Source organism: Vespa crabro, chromosome 23, assembly GCF_910589235.1.
Source record: "Vespa crabro chromosome 23, iyVesCrab1.2, whole genome shotgun sequence".
Taxonomy (NCBI): domain Eukaryota; kingdom Metazoa; phylum Arthropoda; class Insecta; order Hymenoptera; family Vespidae; genus Vespa; species Vespa crabro.
The window spans coordinates 3,210,001-3,234,000 of record NC_060977.1 but is presented as its reverse complement, the minus strand read 5'-3'; the positions used below and the strand labels follow the sequence as shown (position 1 = coordinate 3,234,000).

General features: G+C 29.2%; 1 protein-coding gene across 4 annotated transcripts in view; it reads right to left on the bottom strand.

Annotated features, from left to right (window-relative positions):
- LOC124432083 (puratrophin-1-like) overlaps positions 1 to 24,000 on the bottom strand; it is a 338,073-nt gene that overhangs the window by 124,848 nt on the left and 189,225 nt on the right. For all 4 annotated transcript variants that reach the window (XM_046980634.1, XM_046980635.1, XM_046980636.1 and 1 more), the window contains one exon: positions 17,541 to 17,630. In XM_046980634.1, coding sequence (XP_046836590.1) covers positions 17,541 to 17,630 — 90 coding nt within the window. The remainder of the gene's footprint in view (positions 1 to 17,540; positions 17,631 to 24,000) is intronic.

The window sequence follows — 24,000 nt, the reverse complement described above, 5'->3', positions numbered from 1 at the left end:
CCACCCTTTCTCCTCATCATCCCTACACCACCCTCATCACTTTTTACATTCTAATTCGTTCTAATTCTCCTTTTCGTTTCTAACGCTAATCATCTCTTCTTCATCTTTATCTTTCTCTCTTTTGTATCGTCTTATCTCTATGGGGATTATATTTGTTATTAGATGTTATAGAGTTTTTAAGATTTAGCGATTTCATAAGCGAAAGAAAATATTTTTGTTCTCTTTTTTCTTTTTGTTTTTGTTTCTATTTTTTTCTTTTCTTTTTTTATTTTCTTTTCTTTTTTTAATTTTTTTATTTTCTTTTTTTTTTTTTTTTTTTTTTTATTTAGGTAAGAAGAGAGAATTCGAAAGAAATGAAAAGCTATTTGATATGAAATATTATCTATATTTGTAAATCAATAATTAATGATATCGATTAGAGTGCTTCTAATATTAGATATCTTTTGATCTGAAAATTGTCGTTCAATCGAAATTATAATTTAATTAATATAATTTAATTGTCTTATTATATTATATTTTAATGTATTTAAGATAATCTTATATTAAGACATAATATTATATTATTATGTCTTAATATAATTAATATCGGAAATATAACTTGACATTGGCATAGATTATTTTTTCATTGTCAAAGCAAAAGAATGAAATTCGTATTTTCCGTTACGCATTCCAAAGTAATTTATCTCTTTTCTTTTTTTTTTTTTTGCAAACTATTTTCTCGATATTATTTCAAAAAATACAAGAGAGGAGGAGTAGATAAATTGCTTCGATTCCATCGCGAGGATCTATTCCACGTTTCTATATACAGGATGTTTCAATTTCGAAACTACGTTTCATTTATTTTAATACTACTATTACTACTACTAGCACTACTACAAGTAATAATAATAATAACAACAACAGTAATAATGGTAATAATAATAATAATAATAATAATAATAATAATAATAATAATAATAATAATAATAATAGTAATAAAAACGAAGATTATGTTTCTTAAAGAAAAATTTCCATTAAACGTTTGAATAATTTTCAAAGAGAATATTTTATTACGGATTGTTCGTAATATTTACTTTTTTGCTTCTTTTCGCTCTGTTTTTTTCTTTTTTCCTTTTTAATATTTTTAATGGAAATATTTTCCATTTATAGAATATTTCTTGATCATTTTATGAATATGAAATTTTAATTGTTAAATCAGAAATAAATGATAGTTTAGAAATGATCTTTCTTAGGAACATGCAGTATATTCAACGCAATATAAGAAACGAACGCGTTCGATTATACTTGTGTAATATATATATATATATATATTACATATGTAAAAATATATATATATATATATATATACATACACACACATAAACATGTGTGTATGTGTGTGTGTATGTATACATCGGATCTTCGTGCATAGCTAATGTGCTTGATCGAATCGCCCGCGTGATAACCATAATCACGTAGAAGTTCGCGCGTATCGTCAAGTAGAGTATAACGTATATCACGTATACGTCGGCACGGTGAATTTCACACAGTTTTCTCAGATAAAACGTGATTCTATGAAGTATTGATCTTTACTAAGTCGTAAATTGCCCTAAAGGGAAATAGGTATCGCGTGATTGCTCGCTGCTTAGGGGGCAAGTCTGATATAATTTAAGGAATGTCAAAAAGTTTTCAACAGAATCAAAAAGAAATCTAATACACGCTAATCTATATATATATATGTATATATACATACATATAGATTATGCTACAGGATTGATCAAAAGTCCTTAAATCGATTGAAAGTTCTTACGTGATATTTAAAAATCAATTTGCTTTTTTCGAAGATTTTCTTATATTTATGATTGGACTATTACAAGACTTGTAATTATAAAATTAAAAAAAAAAAAAAGAGAGAGAGAAAGAGAGAAAATAATCAGCTTGGAAAATTTCGAAAAAGTGTAATTGATTGTATTAATCATTTAGAATGTTTTGATGCATATTGCATTAGACGAAAACAATAAATGTAAAAATGTACTTTATATAAAAATGAAGAATCATCCATTAATTTCTTTGATCGTAAGTTATCATCCCTTATTGATTGTAATTAAAATTTTGTTTACTCGCATATAACATCATAAACATATGTATATATTATAACAATATATTATCACGTATAAGCTTTGTTATAGAATGTATATGTAATATATACAATATATAATGTACAATTGTATATATAATAATATACAAATATAATTATATTACATAATATATATATATATATATGTATATATTATATTATATTATATTTGGATATTAGTTGAATATATCATTCACCATTTCTTGAAATCGCATCTATGGCATTTCCTATAAAACAAGAGCACTACGTACACTGTTTCACGGAACGACTCGTTCCGCGAGTACAGATGAATGATAAGGAGAAACGATAACGGGTCTTCGGCGGGTGGGCGGACATACATTTGCAGAAGCGATCGGGAATCGATCGAGAACAGCTTCCGGTTATACGATAGAGATATGTGAAATTATATGATGCCGGCTTTCTAAGGAATGATCTTTGAACAATTTTTACAATTTACTTCGTATTTTCAGTTGATAATGATCCCCAATCGTAAAGTATATCAAATTAATTAATACCATAATATTTTCGATAACGAATGAGTAATGCGAAATAAAGTGTTATAGTTCTTTTTTCTTTTACATTTTGTAGTTTGTTTTTTTTTTTTTTTTTTTTTATTTTTTTTTTTATAAACGAATATATTTTTTACATACAAAAATATAGTAGATCATACTCGACGCAAACAAATTATACGATAATGATATACTTAAGGTATATATAAAATATATAAGAAATAATTGTGAATTATTATTGACAAATAAATATGTAAATCTAAATGAATTCGAAAAATATTTTATTGTAACGTAAAAGAAAAAAAAAAAAAAAAAGAAAGAAAAAAGAAATGATCTTAATATAAAGCCAATCGAGACTTGAAGATTTTCGATATTAAAACAATTATATTAAATTGAATTAAAATCTTACTTTTTTTAAGGGAATAAAATATTTGCATATTAAATGATTAAAACACATTTGACAAATACAAAACATAATAATCTATATATATATATATATATATATATATATATATATATATATATATATGGGGATGATAACCCCAATAATGGGGATGAGATACAATCGAATAAATAAATAAATATATATGAATTAAAATAAAATAAAATAAAATAAAATAAAAAAAAAATAAATAAATAAATAAATAAATAATATTGGCTGGGTAGAAAGATGTGATCGAAGAAAAAGGAAAGAAAAAAGAAGGGAGGAAAAAGATGAGAGAAAAAAAGAAAAGAAAAGCAGAGATAGAAAAAAAAGAACAATTTAGTAGAGTACAGGCAAAGTATCTAAGTATATATCTAAAGAACGAAATTCATGATAAACGTATCCCCGTTATAGTTGGAGGCAGCTCATATATGTTAGAAGGAAATATATCGACGTGCTTAAAGCCGACTAACGGCGCCTGCGCGCATGGCAGCAGAATTCGCGCCATAAAGAGCAACTTATGTTAGCGCGGGAAACGGAAAGCTGTTGTAGGTGAGGGAACAGTATATACATACATATATGTACATATATATATATATATATATATGCGTATGTATGTATATAAGTGTTTCGTGTAAATTCGTGGTAAATTTCACGAGCACTTGAAAAATACTTAGTATAAGTAGTTTGAAAGACACTTAACTAATCACAATATCGTCGATTGAACATAAGTTTCGAATTGGAGATCGACTTTCCCCGAGAAAAGATTTTTCTTCCTTTATTTTTCTTTTTTCTTTTTCTCCTTATTTTTTCTTTTTTTTTACCGTTTTCTTTCTCTCCTTCTTTCATTTATTTATTTATTTATTTATTTATTTATTTACTCGCTTATTTATTCTTTTTGTCTTGTTCGTTCGTTCGTTCGTTCGTTCCTTTTTAATTTTTCTTTTTCCCCCGTCATTCTATCGAAGCTATGTATAATTATTTACGATCGAATGCCGGGTAAGCGTACATAACGTAGCACGGTAAACGATTACATTTATTCGTATGTATGTATTTGTAATACTGTAAGTCCTCTCTTACAAGAGGAATCCACGAGAACAAGTAAAAGTTAACACTCGCATTCCTTTTCTACTCGATGGGACATAATTCAACGAGACTTTCTTGTATCTTTTATCTTTTTCTGTGTTTCTTTATACAAGGAGAGATAGAGAGAGAAAGAAAGAAAGAGAAAGAGAGAGAAAGAGAGAGAGAGAGAGAGAGAGAGAGAGAGAGAGAGAGAACACACGTTAATATTAATAAATACATTTACTTGAGCTTTATTATATGAAAATTGATATGAATTTATGTGTGTAACCGTACGAAATAAATATAAATTGTAAATATAAGTATTTTAATCGATCCGTTAAATTCGATTTATTAATTTGACGTTATATTAATTATGTAGATATTCGATACGGTTACAAGATGCAAATACATTTCCCCGATGTGCATATATGGATAACCATATAACGCATTGGGAATGATCGCGCATTTCGTGTTTCTTTGTAATTTTGATTATGGAGAAATATGATGGTCTGATATCTCTAATGATGGGGGAATGTATGTATGTAATTTAAAATCAAGCAGTAGTTGATTACAAACTTGATTTTATCCAATTAAATATCTTCTTATTACAATAGTTTGATTTATTTCTCTTGATATAAGATATAAGTATATAATAAAAAAAAAAAATATATATATATATATAGTATATTATTAATAGTTATATGATATTTTCATTAATAATTATTTTTAAATTATTTATTTTTACTTCACATAGATATTTATTTCAAATATTGTATATATATATAATAGATTTTTAATCATTTACATTAACAACATTTAAATATAGATATCATTTTGTTATTTCTGATTTAAATATGTGTCCTAAGAATATTTAGAAAAAGATTTTTTCGAATTGACTTTTTTTCCTTTTTTTTTTTTTTTTTAGAAACATTCTAAACATAATTATAATATGTTCGATAGAATTATTTTGTATAATTATTTTTGGTAAAATTATATTGCGATTGCGATCGTGATCGCGCATTTCTTGTAATTTAATACGAACTATTCATTTGTGAATAATTTATTTGTTGTAAAAAAATTCTATAGGCAGAGATCAATATGGATGTCGTTGTCGAATGCAATTGCAAAATTATTTTGTCATGAACGTGATCGTGAAAATAAAAATAAGAGAAAAAGTAATAAATAAATAAATAAATAAATAAATAAATAAAAATAGATGAAGAGGAAAGAATTAGTGCGCGCGTTCTAATGGAAAAAAAATAAGAAGAAAAAAAGAACCAACAAAAAAAAAAGAAGAAACCAGAAGAAAAGAAGAAGAAGAAGAAAACAGAAAGAAAGAAAGAAAGAAGCAAGAATGAAGAGGAAAAAAAAGGGACAAGAGATAAAGGGGGGAAAAAAAAAAAACAGAAAAAGAAGAAAAATAAAAGATATCACTTCTGTTCTACTTATCGTCGCAATTCATTTCAGTAATCATGTTCAAAGAAGATCAAAGGCTTGCTTCGAATGGAATCAATGCAACGCAATTAAACGCATAAGGAAAATCCTCTTGGCACCGTTAATAAAGGTTGGGATCGAACGAAAGCGAGGAGCATGCAGCTCTGATAATCGGGCGAGGCACATCGATCACTTCTGCCCGGGGAGGAATTATCGATTGGCCCCGGCGAAACCTTTACTCGAGAACCACAACGCGAATACGATGTCGAACAACTTCTCTTGGGATCTAGGTCGTACCCTGAATTCTACCTGCGTGGACGTACTTACCTACTACGCGTACGTACATATAACGTAATTGCTCACGTACCTGAATCGCGATCTAAGGGTTACGTTTCTAAATCGGCCATTTCCGATCTAATGATTATTATCGACGTTCTCTAGGATTATACTTTATATGCCGGTAAAAGTGGTAGGTTCGAAAGTTTGCTATTTTATATAAATCAATTAATTTCCTTTTCTCTTCTTTTCTTTTATTTTTCATTTTTTCTTTTTCTTTTTGCTTTTTTTTTTCTTTTTTTTTTTCTTTTTTACATACGTGATCTCATAAACCAAGAGGCTTTACCTACGTACGGATATTTCATTTTTTCCTTTGTTTTCGTTTCTTTTTACTTTAATGATATTTTTTTATTCTTTATTTACTATTTACTTTATTACTTATCCAGATACTTTTTTTTTACCTATTTACTATTTTTTATGTTTTATTTATTACTATAATGATATTTTTTTCTTTTTTTTTTGTTCTTTTTTTCTTCTTTTTTTTTTTCTTTACTTTAGATCTATATTGAAAAAAAGAAGAGAGGAGAATTTAGATTCGTTTGAAATAGTGATGTTGATTGAAATTAGTTTTGAAAAGTATCGAAAAAGTAAGGTATCATTTATGTAAACATTGTGTATTGATTTATTCATTTACAACGAGTTACAAATATTTTTACACGTTGAATCAATATTAAAAAATGACTTTATAAAAATTTGTTTAAAATATTTGTACTTGGTAAGAAAGTTTTTAATCTTGTAACTTTTATAATATGAAGAAAGTATGAGGTTTAAAAAGTCTCGAAAAGAAGTAGCTGATTTTTAAACTCATTTCGGAACTTTCGACTCACTCAATGTATCTTCCCTCTTTTTTTTTTTTTTCTTTTCTATCAAGTTATAAATATTTTTTAAGGGTTGGTAAAAATTAAATGACCTTTTAAAAATTTGATTAAAATATCTGGACTACGTAAAGAAAAAGTTTTCAAGCTTATAGCTTTGTGAAAATGTGGAAAAAAAGATTAGCTTAAAAAGTATCGAAAAAGTGTAATTGATTTTTAAATTCGCCTGGAAAACTTTCGGTTCAGCCTGCATTTCTCCTTCCCATTTTAAAACTTATTATAAATATTTTTGCACGTTGGTTAAAATTCAATAACTTATTAGAAATCTAATTAAAAATATTTGAATATTTTTTATTTAGATTTAGGGAGAAATTAATGTGGTTTATGATTTTTGGGAAGAATTAAAAAAAAAAGAAAAAAAAAAAGAAAAAAAAAAGAAAAAACAGGAAAAAAAAAATAAAAAAGAAAAGATTCTCGATGTCGACTATTAGTAATCGATTATCGCGTAACGTTATTCTTGTAATTGACTCGATGACTACTAGGATCTTATCTCAGTGAATTAGAAAGACAAGGAATTATCACGAAATCGAAATAATAACGTGTGCGGATAAAACGTTTAGCGTGTAATACGATATGCGCGTGTAAAATCGACGTAGTAATCGTTGTTGAAGGTCCGTAAAGTTTATCGCATGTCGAATGTAACGGAACTTACAATACCTTTTTTCCTCTTTTCTTATCTTTTCTTCACTGTTCTTTTCTTTTCATTTTTTCTCTTTTCTTCTTCTTCCTCTTTTTCTTCTTATTTCAGATTTACACACCATTAAGTATTTTGCAGTATGCACGTTCCATACAACGAAACTAACAATTTCGTAATTCTGTAATTACAAGGCGAAGGTGCATGTGATAACGGTGTTGTAATTTATTTGTATGTGTTATTACAGAACATTAGGCCATTGAACGAGCTCGCGCATGCGATCCTTTTTAAAATAATTATCTATCGAAGTGGTCAATTATTTTCCATATCTAACGATGAAAGAAAATTCATTTTGTCTGTGTATATATATATATATATATAAAAAGAAAAACAAAAAAATAAGAAAGAAAAAATGCTTCGAGTTAACAAAGCTTCCGTATTTGAGTTAACAAATTGGAACCTGTTGCTCGAAAGTTAATTTGTTAAATGATCGACAAACTTGTCGGTGTATAAATCGATTTGTAAACGTCCGGATAAATCAAAGTTTAGTCAAAATTAACGAGAGGAGATATTTAAAGTACATATGTGATTTATCTGTGAAATATTATTTAACATTAAGTTCAACGAACGAGCTAATGATTTATAAGATTTTTTCTTTTTTTATTTTTTTCTTTTTTTTCTTTTTTGAAATATAATTATCGAGCGGAACGATCAATTATTTTTTATACCTGCGATGACGTAAGAAAATTCATTTCGTCGAGTATAAAAAAAAAAAGAAAAAAGAAAAGAAAAAAAGAAAAACACTTTAACTTCAACAAAAGCTTCCGAATTTGAATTAATGAAATTTAAACCTGTCGCTCGAATGTAATTTGATTAAATGATAAGCAAACTTGTTGGAATTTATTTAATTCGACATTTTTCGAAATTATAATCAAAGATTCGTCGAAATTAATCGATTAGAGCATATAAGTAGTATATCCAAACGTATGAATATATAGCAATATGACAAAAGTATATAATTTTACAATGATGCTATAATTTGATATCGACAATGTTAAATAGATTGTTGCAAATGGAATATTGCAAGGAATAAATGGAAAATCGAGAGGGAACGTTAAACTTAAATTATCGTCGTTTAATTGAAAATCTCTATGCATTTCCACGGACGATAAATTACGGGATACGTTTGAACTCGCCGCTAAAATACATCGATTATGTATTATTGATGGATACTTAAGAGAGCTAGAGAGGGAGAGAGAAAGAAAAAGATGTAGAAGCAGATAAGATTCGAAATGTTTCGCAAAGAGAATTGCTGAATGCTTATCGATCATTTAAATATAGTTATTTTTCTTTTCTTTCTGATTATATAAACGATATTTAATAGTTAATCAATAAATATATATATATATATATATATATACATATATAAAATAGTTAACAATCTGAAATTTGTAAATAAAAAAAAGAAGAATTGATAACGATGCAATTGTACGATTCTTTTTATTTTTCTACGTTTTAATTTTATTGAATTTTACTTTTCTTGTTCTTTCTTTCTTTCTTTTTTTTTCTTTTTTTTTTTTTTTTTAATCAAAGTAGATATATTCAAAAATATTTGAAATCTAATCACGTAGACACGTAGATATATATACATATATATGCATATAATTATAAAAATTCAATGAATATTTAAAAAATATGTCACGTTCGTTAAATCGTATTATCACGAAGCGTCTTGAAATTGAATTAGTATGATTTGAGATGAGGAATTCATATTTAACACGCTCGTTAATGCACTTAGCCTACTACATATAAATTATGACACATTAAATGTCACGTATGCATCACGGCGATGATTCATCGGTTTTAGATTATATAAATAATTGCGATCTCGTTAGATTTATTTATAACTAAAAAAAAAAAAAAAAAAAAGATAAATAAATAAATAAATAAATAAATAAATAAATACATAATAGAATACAATTTTGTCGAGAAAATATTTACTTAAGTGCCGAATTAATTAGGTTAATAAACACAGGACAAATGACTCCCGACGTAACGATCATTAAGAGGAACGAGGTCGACGTGTTTATTTTGCATAAATACGGCCATTATCATAAGTCGCGTTATCTAAGCTCGTCTCGTTTCGAAAGGCACGAAGAAGGAAGGAATAAGGTGGAACGTAAATTTTCGCCGTTTTCAACGCGTGATAAATTATCGTGAAACGTGTGTGCGCTCGCTCTCGCACGTTCACTCGCACGTTCGCTTTTTCCAAGTAAACGTGGGACTTTGGTCCATTCCACCCACACATTGGGACCAATAGGGGTCCCAGCGACGACGACGACGACGACGACGACGACGACGACTACGTGTCGGCACGACCGATGCCTTCCGAGTACGTCGATAGAAGAGGCGTTACCACTTTTGTAATATACTAGTAAATACATATCAGTAACTAAAGTCAGTAAATACTCATTGATACATCGGTAGTATGTACTCATTAATATCCCTTCCGTTATAATGAGATCGGTTCGAGATGCGATCGAAAGGAACGAGAAACCGAAAGATCGATGATCCAATCGATTCACTATCAACTCAAACGAACTCAAGCAATTTAACCAAACCACTGCCGGAAATGATGGTACTCGATTTAAGTACCCGCATATCCTATGTACGTGCTAAAACTCAGAACTTATAATTTTCGACATATCGAGTATTGTTACATTTCAACTATCGAGAATGAGAGATAAGTTAAATACTCTTTGTGTAAATTGTAAATAATTATGAGAAATATCACGTATTTAATTACATGGGAATTAATTCTTAATTAATTAATTAATTCTTCGAAAATTATTGAACGTCTAATAATAGAATTATCTTATAAAAAACGATCTATAATTTTGCTCAATATCCAAATCTCGAATATTAATTCAAGGGATGGTTCCTAATTTTTTTAGCTTTTTTATGTTTCTTTTTTTCTTTTTTTTTTTTCTTATTAAAGGTTTTTCACTCAGATTTTTAAACGCATTTTTTTCTTCAAGCATCGTTTTACAAATATCACAAGAACTAATTGATCAATATCGATGAATTTTTTTTTCAATCAAAAAGTACACTTTTTCCACAGGCAATGAATATGTAATATCTCGATTCTCTCGAAAAATTCATCAATTTAATTTTTAAGGGAATGAGGAAAATAGAATTGTACAAAAAATCGGCTAATAAAAATAACATTTAATTTCAAGGCATCAGAGAAAGATTAAAAAGAAAAAAATAAATAAATAAATAAAAATAAAAAATCCAATTTTTTTTCTATCTCCATGGATTCGCTTTTTCGAAAATTTCATAACGTGGATATACGTTCCATCGTTCAAAGAGAAATTTATCGAGCGTAATTATTAAAAATGCATACGAATTTTTAAAAAATATCAATTCGAAAAAAAAAGAGAAAAGCCAAATTAAGAGAACATTTTACATCTTCACGATATAAATATATAATAAGATACGAAGAAAGGAAGAAAAAAAACACGTAGATTGTCATGTATATTTTGATATGAAAAAAAAAAAAAAAAAGAAAAAAATAAACACCTTTCTCCACAAAACCAAGCCGGAACAACTGCTCGTTAAATAAAAAATGTTTAATTAATTTTTCTACAGAACGTTTCCAACGTCGTTTAGAGAAAGCAACAAGTTCCTATCAATCTATCTTGCTATAACACATTTACACTTAACTTTGAAGTGTCAGAGAATGATTTAAAAAAAAAAAAAAAGAGAAGAAAAAAATTCCCTTCTTTTACCACCGTAGATTCACTTTCACGAAAATTTCATAACGCATATATACGTCCGATCGTTCGAAGAGCAATTTATCGAGCGTAATTATTAAAAATGGGTACATAAAAGAGGAAAAAAAAAAAAGAAAAACAAAAAAAACAATAAAAAAGAAGTTTCAATTGAATAAAAAATACGATGAAATGTTTTAAAGCGATAACCATAAGCGATAATTCTTTTCTTTCTTTCCTTTTCTTTTTTTCCTCTTTTTTTTTTTTTTTCCTTTTTTCTCCTTTTCTTTTTCAATATAACCCGTGATCTTTTTTCAACGAACGTTTTCAACGCTCGTTTAGAGAAAGCAGCTAGTTCCTATCAATCTATCTTACTATAACTGACACCACGGGCCATATCCCGTATTCGATATCGAAAGAAGGCATGGCGCAGTGTACCCGAGATCCCAAGAAGGTTCTAACTAAAGCGTTATGTGCTACAGAAAACGCAGATAAGTTTCACGCCGAGGATTAGTTTCGCCATGGTCTCTCTATGGTGACGGTATGGTGGTGGCGGCAGCGGCATTGCGAACGACTTTATCGTCGGGCGAACGGTCGTAAAGACTACGACCGACCGCTTTCACGAACGAGAACTCCTTAGGCTAAGTTACGCTCTCGTGCTTAACCACGACGAAACTAGACGTTTTGATCTGTGTATTAGAGACTACTAAGTTCTACGATATCGACCGGAAAAAGGGGCAAGCCTCATGTATTCCTTGATCTCCAACCATCTACCATTTTTCATTTAACTTAAGTAATAAATATAACATTTAATCGATTCTTGATATATCAATTCATTTTATTAACTTGCATTAACGGATAATTCGATCGAATTAAAAATATATTGTCGATGTACGTTATTTTTTTTTTTTGCGGAAATGTTAGTTAGAAAAATAAAAAAAAAAAAAATAAACTAAAAAGTATGAGGAGTAATAATAGTGAAATATTAAATTTTGAAAAATTGATGAGTGTGGTTTAATGATAATATGTACATATAAAAAAAAGAAAAAAAAAAAAAAATAATAAATTACAAAAACATAAGAATGATAATGAGATATAATAATGATAATTATTGTTATATATATTAAATAATAATAATAACAATAATAATAATAATAACTATAATAAATAAAGAATTAAAATAAGAACGCGTTAAGGAAACGATAATGAAATAAAATAAAATAAAATAAAATAAAATAAAATAAAATAAAAAAGACCGTAGGTGTTTTTTTTAGTGTTATAGGCTACCATAGGACTACCAGTTGGAGCTCATTTTTTCTTTCTTTCTTCCTAATTTTTTTTTCTTTCTTTTTTTTTTTTTTTTTTTTTTTAATTTTCACACACGCATAAATACGTACGTCCCAAAAACGTCCCAGAATGTTTTTATTACTTCTCGTTATATTTTATATTTTTAATTGCCTCTCACCTTTCTCTTTTATATCGAACAAGAGCACGCAAACAAGAGTGATACGTTTAAAATTAATAAATAAATCAATCGAACATATAGAAAAGAGAGAGAGAGAGAGAGAGAGAGATAAAGAGAGGGAAAAAGAGACGAGCGAGCTAATCGTTCGAAGTCTCTCGAGATTTCTCTCGATGCAACGACGTTCAATGATTTACGTACCTACCTCTAATTGATCCAACCGTCTCGATACCTATCCGCCGGCATAAAACTAATTTTCTACTCGTTAAAATACCCTATGTCGATACAATTTCCACGCTGTCTATCCCATAATAAGACGAAATCGTATAGATTTCGAGTAGGAAATCGAACAAATGTAATCGAGCATATATATAATTGATTATATATATATATATATTTTCCTATTTATTATTATTCTATTTATCAAGTATTTTCCTAATGTTCATCAATATCATCATGTAAATATAAATAGAAAATTCAACGATTCATTATTAATACGTCTAATAGAAATGAAATTTTATCTAGTTCCTTTTAATAAATACCGTAATATTACTATGATACATGATGAGATCTTACAAACATTCTATTAATAATAAAATTCTGATTAATAATAAAAAATTATTTTTCAATATCATTGAACAACATTCGTTAAGCTTTTCTTTTTCCATTTTTTCTTTTCAATTTTTTCTCTTTTTCTTTTATTATTCTCAATGATATTTTTCATATAAACTAATCTAACAAAATAATAATATCTAATAAAATATTTAATCAGTATTGAAAGAAAAATAGGAAGAAAGGAAAAATATATTTCAGAGTAAGCTCAAGCAAAATTGAATTGTCCAAAATATTGCGATAATAAATTATTGACTCGTCGACATTTTCTTCCTTTTTTTTTATTTCAATTTTTTTGTCCTTTGTTTGTTTGTTTTTTTTTTTTCTTTACATATTTCTCTTTCTCTCTCTCTCTCTCTCTCTCGAATTGCAACAACGATTCGTTTCGGAGCAACTAATCGATGACAAAGCTACAGCTTCGCCAACTACGGGATTACAGTTAGATACTCGAAGATCCGGCCAGCTGGTATGCCAGAGGAAGGAAGAATAAACGACAAAGGCAATTGCATGAGAGAGAAACAGAAAGATAGAATGAGAGAGAGAAAGAGAAGGAAAGAGAGAAAGAGAGAAAATGAAAGAAAGAGAGAAAATGAAAGAAAAAGAGAGAAAGAGGAAGAGAGAGAGAGAGAGAGAGAAAGAGAGAGAGCAATGTGGCGGACAACGCGTTCTGCCGATGGAACGTTTCGCGTTACAATAAGCGAACGTGTTTAGTATTCGTGTAATACAAGCGGTCTTCCTATTGAGTACTAAAGTCACGTGTTTCGTACTTGTCCTACGAGTCTGGTAAAGACAAGCACGATGGGAGAAAACGAACGAACGAACGTACGAACGGACATTGAAAAAGAAATGAGAAGAATGGAATTTTGAAAAAAGAAAGAAGAAAAAAAAATTGCTCTTTGAAAATCCATTGAAGGAGTTGACATTTATTAATAGGCAATTAATAACATATCGTTAAATGGGATATGCTCTGAGTTTGTTCTAACAAAAAAAAAAAAAAAGAAAAAAAAAACTATTTAGATCGCTTGTTTAGATACATTTTTTTAAATCCACTTTTATTTCAAAAAATTGTTATACGATTCAATGTGTCTGTTAACGTCAATACCGCAGTTACCAATGAAATATTTTAATTATTTCAATTAAAAATATTCATTAAAAATCTTATTTAATGATTTCATTAAAAATAGAAATACTTTGCGATATTAAAGAGCGTAATGCCAATTGAAAGAAACAAACAAACAAACAAACAAACAAATTTCATCCCAATGAAAGGTATTCGTTTTATAAAGATCTATCGTTATTAAAAAATTTCTTCCTTTCAAAGTAGATCTATATTTCTCGTATCCATATAAATCCATCCGAACGAGATTGTAAATCTCACGATACTTTTTTCTATTGAAAATCATTATATGCTTTTTCTTTTTTCTTTTCCTTTTCTTCTTTTTCTTTTTTTTTTTTTTTTTCGAGCGTCATTAACCCAATCACCCTCTTTCCATTTATTCGTCTACGATTTCTCCTTCTCCTGCAACCCCGCCTCAGCTTACCAATTAAACGCAAAATATGATATAAATAAAAACAAATAACAAACGTGATATCAAACGTGATGCAAACGATAAGTGCCATATTGCAAAAGTATCTTCAGAAGGCCAACGGTAGCTCTCAACAAAAGAGTCTAGGAACGAATCAAGAGAAGATTAACGTTTCCAACGTATGTATTCAACACCGGATTACACAGAAAATGGACGTCTTACGTTCCTTAAGTTTCGTCCTAACGATCGAAGTTTATCTTTTCTGATTTATTCCTCTCTCTCTTTCTCTCTCTCCCTTTCTCTCTCTCTCTCTCTCTCTCTCTCTCTTTGACTTACTCTTGGCTACTCGAGTTCTTCCTTCCTGCTTTTAAGAAGTGCTTAAGCTAGAGCCTAATCGGCTACACGCTCGCAACATTGCCAACTATGGGATTACAGTTATCTACATGGAGATATCCTTACTGTATATATATATATATATATATATATATATATATATATATATGTATGTACACACACACACATGTATCACAAGCGTGTTCGTGAATATAATCAGCTGATCCTCGAAGAAACGAAGAGAGAAAGGAAGAAGGAGAGAATCTACATCGAGGGGACGAAGAATAAAAAAAAAAAAGAAAAAGAGAGAGAGAAAAAAAAAAGAATGAAGAAAAAGGAGAATAGAAAAGCGTATACAGCAGCAGCGGTAACAGCACTCGTCCCTCCTTCCCCTTTACCCCTTCCACCCTTCCTCCCTCTTATCGCGGTATTCTCGTTGGTGGCTACGTAAATGGAAGAATGCAGGAGGAACGCGTCGTTCCAAAGTTGTGCGAAAGGATGGTATGTATGTCCTTCAAATTTAATTAACGTCTTTCCCAACAAAGGACATTGTCTTAATAAGGCCATGCATTTTATGCCCTAATAGATCGTCTAATATAACTTAGAAGAGATAAAGCGTCATGCTCGTTACACACTTACGTTTGTAAAATATATTCATTCCTAATCGAGAAAATTATTAATACGTACGGACGATTAAAGAAATTAAAAAAAATTATCAGATTAATATGAATACTTAGACATTATCGAAAATAAAAATCGATGTTAAAGATGTTGACGATGACAAAAAAAAAAAAAAAAGAAAATTCATTTCGCGAATATTTTCATAGATTTCATGTCATTTCATTCTGACATTTTTGAAACAATCACCAACGAACTTTGCTCGTTGCAATAATGTTGGTTGTTTTTTTTCTTTTCTTTTCTTTTTTCTTTTTTTTTTTTTTTATTTAAATCTTAACGATATAAATAGGATATACATACGTATGTAAGTACGTACGTATCTATGTCGTTCCAATGGCATCCAAAATACTCTTTCTTTAATATTTATACCACAGTTAAGATTATTTCAGTGGATTGACTATAACATCGGCATTCCATATAATTCCAGCATTCCATTATTCATTTTTTATTAATCGTATACCGTTCGTTGACAAAACGGCAGCCTTGCGAAGCTCGGAGTTACAGTTAGACGTAAGGTATCCTTGAATCCGAGCGTATAGAGAAGAGAAGAGAGAAAGAGAGAGAGAGAAAGAGAGAGAGAGAGAGAGAGAAGTAAGAAGAGTAAAGAAGAAAAGAGAAGAAGGAGGCGGTGAACGGAAGAGAAGAAAGGAAAGGATGAGAAGAAGGATAAGGATGAGGAATAGAAGAGGAGGTAAAGAGAGAGAAAGAGATAGAGAGAGAGAGAGAGAGAGAGAGAGAGAGAGAGAGAGAGAGAGAGAGAGAGGTCCGGGAAGATTCAAAGTACGTAAATAGATGCAACTCGGGAAGGATGCGGGGGCGTGTGAACCGAACTTAAAAGGCCCACGTGATGGTGGTGGGTGTGCCTTCTTGGCTTCCGCATACTCCTCCGTAGTCAACGCGAGTCTTATCTCTTCTCGCAACGAAAGCAAAATGCTAAATGTTCTTCTCTCTATATATGTATATATATATATATATATATATATATATATATATATATATATATATATATATAGATACAACATATAGATAAAATACATAACACATATAACACACACATATATATATTTTATATATATATATATATATATATATATATATATATATATAAATGTAGGTATATATTTCTTTACGTAGACATTTCTCATGCGGATTTATGTGGAGCGACGTATTGTAAATCGTAATAAAGCGGAGATCGCGTTGAACGAAGACGAACGGCTTCTCCTTCCTTCTCCCTTTCATGGATTTAAATGCTTAGCGGTGTCCCTTTGCCGTGCGGGCGCGTATGTATGTTTATATGTATGTGTGTTTTTTTTGTGTGTTTGTGTTTGTGTTCTCACCGAGGTAGTAATACCAAGTGACACGAACTTCGTGGAATTTCCTATCGTCGTCGCATCGTTTTTTTTAAACAGGATTCACGAGAAAAAGAGGTAAGGGGTTCCTTATACTCACAAAGTTACGAAAATTGGTGAGTATTACTATGTTTCAAATATTCATATACATACCACCTTATAGATTTTGAGATTTTCTAATAAAAATTTTAATAACTGTGATCTATCTATTTACGTACGTGTTTATATGTGTTTATTATTAATTCTTTTTTAATTCAAATGGACCAACTTCAATGGATTTAATTTGATATTAAATGGATTGATTTCAATATTAGATAAAAAAAAAAAATAAATAATTATTATATTAATAATAATACGTATATATATGTTTTTTTTTTTTTTACTAAATATTCTGATTGGCAAGGAGAAACTTACCGGGCAATGTAAGACCACATGTCAAAACGTGTTCCGGTATATCATGAATCGTTCTGGGTGAAGTGACTTCGTCGACTCGTTTTTTCGTTCCTGAAACAGAAACCAAAAGGGATCTCGTTACTCTCCCGCATACTTTGCAAACACGTGAGGACCACCCTCACGTTCGAATTCATCCTCACAACAATGTGGGACCCATTATTCGGTAATATGAGTCTACTACATACAGGATACCATAAGGATACTATGAGAATGGTATGAGCAATATATATTCTTGATAAAAAGGATTCATTAAATCATCTCTATCGGGATATCGATTACTATTGTAATATTTTATTGTGTAATACTACTAGAAAATTGTTCTACGATATCGGCTTTATTGTCTTTCATGATATCATGGAATACATCAAAGAGTCTGAAGTTTCGATGGGAAATAAAAACAGAAAAAAGAAAGAAGGAAAAAAAAAAAGAAAGACAAACAGAATGAAAAAAATCATTCGAACATAACCACGAAAGTATGTGTCAAATTTAATCGTAAGTAAAGTAATTGTATTGTAATTAATAATTAAATTATATATATATATATATATATATATATATATATATATATATATATATATATATTTGTATCATAAAAAAAGAAGAGGAAAAAAAAAATAAAAGACGGAGATATTTCAAGTGTTCGAATTAAATGAGATCCAATATTCAAAATAAAATCATTTTAATATAATAATAATTAAAAATCAAACTTGTAAATTTAAATCTTGTGAATTTCAAGATACGTACGCTACGATATCGAAATCACGTAGGAAAGATTTTCTCGTAGTACGAAACAGAAATCAGCTGACCGTGTATAGTCATTGTGTTCTCTTTCTCTCTCTCTCTCTCACTCTCTCTCTCTCTTCTCATAGAACGGTCAATCAAGAGAATAATTACGTATGGAACATTAATTTCATTGGCTCCACCTTCACACATATACATACGTACATGAATACATATATACATATTATCATCATACATATAATCTCTATCTATGCAAATGACAGGACGCGATGTTTTCCAATTTGAAAACTTTCCATGGATCTTAACAGGTGGGGAAAAAAAGACAGAAAAGAAAGGAGAAAAAAAAAAAGAAAAAAAAAACAAAAAAAAAAACAAAAAAAAAACAAAAAAAATCCTTCCCTCGTTGAAGTCTATTAAGTTCTCTCATTTCGTTTACGTGACGTATATCTAAGTATTTACGTTGTTATACTCGTTTAGACGGGTAGTCGAGAGAAGTTACGAGTACGTTGCACTTGAGTAAACTTACGTGGATTCGCAGGATTAACCTTCGCTCTCGCTTTCTCTCTCTCTCTCTCTCTCTCTCTCTCTCTCTCTCTCTCTCTTTCTCTCTTTATTCTTTTTCTTCTTTTTCTTCTTCCACTTCTTCTTCTGTGTATAGCAGACACTTTGACTTTCCTTCTTCGTTGTATTTTAAACCGAGACGAACGCGAAAGAAGAAGACATACATACATACATACATACATACATGCATACATACATATATGCATACGTGGTAGACTCGAAAGACGGATATGCATGCGCCTGCATACTCGCCGCCACTCATCTTGAGACGTTTGCATCGTGAACTTGGTGTCGCGTCCGCGTCCGCGTTTGCCGCGTCGGCGTCGCATCGTCTTTTGCCGCCTCGACTTCTCTCTGATATCTCTTTTTATCTTTCTCTATCTCTTTCTCTCTCTCTCTCTCTCTCTCTCTCTCTCTCTCTCTCTCTCTCTCTTTCTTTCTCTTTCTTAAATGCCTTTTAAACGTGGCTCTTTCTTTGCACAAAATAGCCAATTGCACTTTCAAATGAAACGTTCGACGTTTTATCAACATAATTGGTAATGTCTTTTAATTAATTTATTCGTCATAGAACAATGATGATTTATTAAACCTTTCATAGTTATTCGTCATTTATTTTATTTCTTGACTTTATTTATTTATTTATTCGTTTATTTAGGCTTTTGTTTGGGTGCGATTTTTATTCCTATTATTATTATTATTATTATTTATATTATTGTTGTTGTTTAATTTTTTTTTTGTCTTCTTCTTCTTCCTTTTCTTTCATTTTCTCACGATTTTATCACGTGTAGCTTCGTTCGTTCTTTCCCTCTTTTTTTTTTTCTCTCCTTTTCTTCAGCTTTTTATAAAGCATCGAATAATTACAAAATTTTTTCTTTTTTTTTTATATGTATATACACGTATACTACATAGCAATCGATCGTTTTCAACTTTTATAGACTATTTATTAGATGATCATGTCACGATAGATTAATAAATGTCGTTTATAATTACTTCCACGTAATAATATTGTAAATGTTAGATAGTTCGCAAATTAACATATATCACGTTGATATATCAATCGCGTTAGTGACGGATGAAACGTGTTAACGTGAAAATATAATCATTACTCGATAGGTTATTATGGACGTTTTACAAAATTACCATTTATTTCTAATTCATTTGGACATGTTTATCGTATAATATCCGAATTTTAATGTAAATAAATATTTCAAACGTTTTATCGTACGTTAATTGGAAATGAGAGTCTTTCTTTTTGTTCCTTTTTTTTTCTTTTTTTTTATACATATATATATATATATATATATATATATATATATATATATATATAAAAAGAGAAAAAAGAAAAGTAATAATAACAAAAAGAAAAAGAAAAAAAAAAAGAGAAAAAAGAGAAGAGAAAAAGAAAAAAAGTAAAAGATATGTTTAACGACGGACAGTAATAATATATTAAAAATTCTGGCGCCATTTATAAGGAAGCACTAATATCAAATCAGTCAGTAAACTCTCTACTTCATTCGCGGCAATATTCCGTTCAGCCAATTAGTGTTTGCTATTTGCTCATGGGCGTTATTAACCGATTAGAAGACATTTTACTATGGAGGCTAATTGCAGGTTCTCGCGTTAGGATAAGTTTATCGCGTCTCCGTTCTTCCAGGTAAATCGATTCTTTGCGATACTGAGTCGCGATTACTTTCCACCGTCCCTCGTGACGTACGTATATATCAATTAAAATTAAAAAGAATGCCAATAAAATGTTTATCTCTAAAATCTGGAAAATAAATTCTATTTTGTTAATCAATCATATCCAAACATCGTTAAAACATATTAGTATTTAGACATTTTTTTACAATTTAATAAAATAGTACATATATATATATATGTATATATTTTCTTCCTTTTTTCTTTTTTTTTTTTAAACAATAGAAATATTAGAAATGTTTATATTATTATTATAATTTGTATTATATTATTAAAAAGTTTCGTACGATCGTTTTCGAACGAAGTCATTTTTCATGTTAAAAATCAAACGTGAACTTTCGGATAAAATCTGTAAAAGGATAAAAAAAAAGAAAAAAAAAAAAAAAGAAAAAAAATTTAACGTAAAGAGTCAATGAAATAATATGAAGAAGAAACGGGGAAAAAATAAAAAACAAAGGATAAAAGAAAAAACCTGAAAAGAAAAAAAGCAGCAAAAAAAAAAAAACAGGAGAAGAAAGTAAATAAATAGAAATATATTAAACGCATAATAAATCAATCGAGAGGTGGTAGTTAAATGCGTGGAAATTCACGCGAAAATTTCAATGCCGCGAGTCATTAAGGGAAGGGCGTTAATGACGTGTGGTAATTACCAGTTACCGGACTGTTAGAGAGACAATGGTCGGACGGGTGCATCCACCGACTACTAATAGACCTGAGAGGAAAGTAGTCGTCGGTTGGGGCGCGAAAACAAAGCCAACCATCGAGAGTGCAAAAGAAATGCAATTATCATTGATTTATCGCGACGTTCGTGGCATTCTTGGAACTCGTCGATCATCTCGACGTACGAATGAGAAAGAAGGAGATACTGAAATTGCACAATCATTTATTTTCTCTCTCTCTCTCTCTCTCTCTCTCTCTTTCTCTTTCTTTCTCTCTTTCTCTTTGTCTGTTCTTTAGAATTATCACCTTAACAAGAACGAATATAATTTATTATAAAGGTTTCAAGTTTGTTTTATGTTTAACATTAATTCGTCGTACATACTGATTATTTACACGTATATATGAATAAAAAAATTATATTTTAGAAAATTAATAATATTTAAGAGAGAGATAAAAATTATATAAATATATATATATATATATGTATCTGTACAGCGATTATGTATACGTAATGTTATCAATATAATTTATATTACATCGATTAAATTTGATTGTCTATATAATGCAACTATAATATAATAAATAATAATAAATAATGATAATAAATATCTGTAAATGTTAATAATATCTTATAGATATAGAAATGTTTAATACGAAATTATATTTGCAATTAATTCTATAAAAATTTTTACGACTTAGTCAATTATATTTCCATTGTAAACATGAATAAATCATAAGAATGATATTTGAAGAAAAAAAGAAAAAAAAAAAAAAAAAGAAAAAAAAGGATCATAAAAAGAAATAATAATATTTAAAAGATTAGACGTTTTATTGAATGAAAAATTATTTATATACAATTAAAAAAAAAAAAAAAAAAAAAGAAAAAAAGAAAAAAAAGGTAAGCACGTAAGCCCGTAATACGGAAATTTACACAGTAGACATGTATAAAGCATACTTATGAATATTGCATTACATCGGTTTACACACGTATGATATAAGAATGATATTTAAAAGAAAAAAAACGAAAGGAAAAAAGGAAAGAAAGAAAGAAAAAATTGATAATATTTAAAAGATTAGACATTTTAAATGAGAAATAATATATTCAATTAAATAAAAAAAGTTAGGACATAGTCCGTAGTCCGGAAATTTGCACAGCAGGCATGGGTAAGCATAGTATCGATATAATAATGTGTCTTCCTCATCTGGCATCGTCATAGGATCATTGACATGATGATTTAAACGGATGAGTGAGAGAGAGAGAGAGAGAGAGAGAAAGATATGCATAGGGAGAGACGATCGAGGTCACCGACACGCAATCACACGCTATTCCATGCGTTGCAATTGATGCAGCTGTTAATACACTCACACACACATACATCCACTCTGATTCTTCTACAAAACTTCATTGTTTTGTTAATATAATGTAAAAAATCAATGGAAAATTTATTGAATCCGTTCTGTTCCAAACGATGATCGATGATATTTTCTTCCTTTCATTTTTCCTTTTTTCTTTTTCTTTTTTGTCCTTCTTTTCTTTTTTCTTTTTCGTTTGAAACGATAAAATAACAATTCAAATATTTATTTGATAATATTAACATTATCGAATACTTCGATAAACGAGGAGGAAGTGGCTCAAACGTGAAAGCTATCACGTACACACACACACACACACACATATATATATATATATATATATACCTTGTTCGATTAACTCTTAACCGAGAAGGTTGATTGGATTTTCTTAGTTTACGACACGTCGTTTGCAACTCCAAACGTTTCTATTCCTTCGTCCCTGTCACCTTCCATCTTATGGATGCGACCTTTGGATGCTTGTCCATCGTTTCATATGAATACTAAACTATGCTTGCTATAGTAACAGCAATTGAATGTATCGATAATTCGAAGATCCAACAATGCGATATAAAGGGTGTCAAATATTATTAAATCTTTGAGATTAATTAATAAACAAATTGAGTTTATTTGAAAGATCAAAAAGTCCCTAAGCGATTATATAGTAATGGATGATTATTATTATTTATTTATTTTTTTTTCTTTTCTTCGAGACTTTTTAGCTCGACATTTTATTTGTTTGATTTTCTTTTTTGTTCTGTTTTTCTTTCTTTTTTTTTTTTCTATTCAATTGTACAATAGTACGAGACTAGGAACTTTTTGGAGCGCTTTCTCTAGAAATCAAAAAAAAAAAAAAAAAGAAAAAAGAAAAAAGAAAAGAAGAAAAGAAAGAAATTGTTCTTGTATTATTAAGAAATCCATTAAATTTGTCAATGATCGAATCAATATATCGTCAATGTCATTGGCTTTGAAAAGGATCGATTAGAATCAATTGAAACTTATAGAAACTATTGGCTGTACCCGGAAACAATTAAGATCTCGAATAAGTAACTGGGTACGATTTATTCGATCGAAGAGGTTTGAAATTTCGGAATGCATTTACAAAATATTTTTTTCTTTTCATTTCTTTTCTTTAATCGATCACCGTACGACGGCCAAATGAATGAACCTTTTTTTTTTCTCGTCGTTTCGATCTCTATTTTTTTTTTTTTCCTTTTTTTTTTTCTTTCCTTATCCTCTCGAACTCGAAATTCAAATTGCAGGGTAATTCTATTTGTCGTTCTATTAAATATTTCTAACTGGTCGAATAAGTGTAAGGCCATTTGGAGGACGAGACGCAACGATGCGAAAGACCCATCTAATTCGATTGAGAAAGACAGGAGAATTAAGGGTCTGGATTAATCCAATTGTC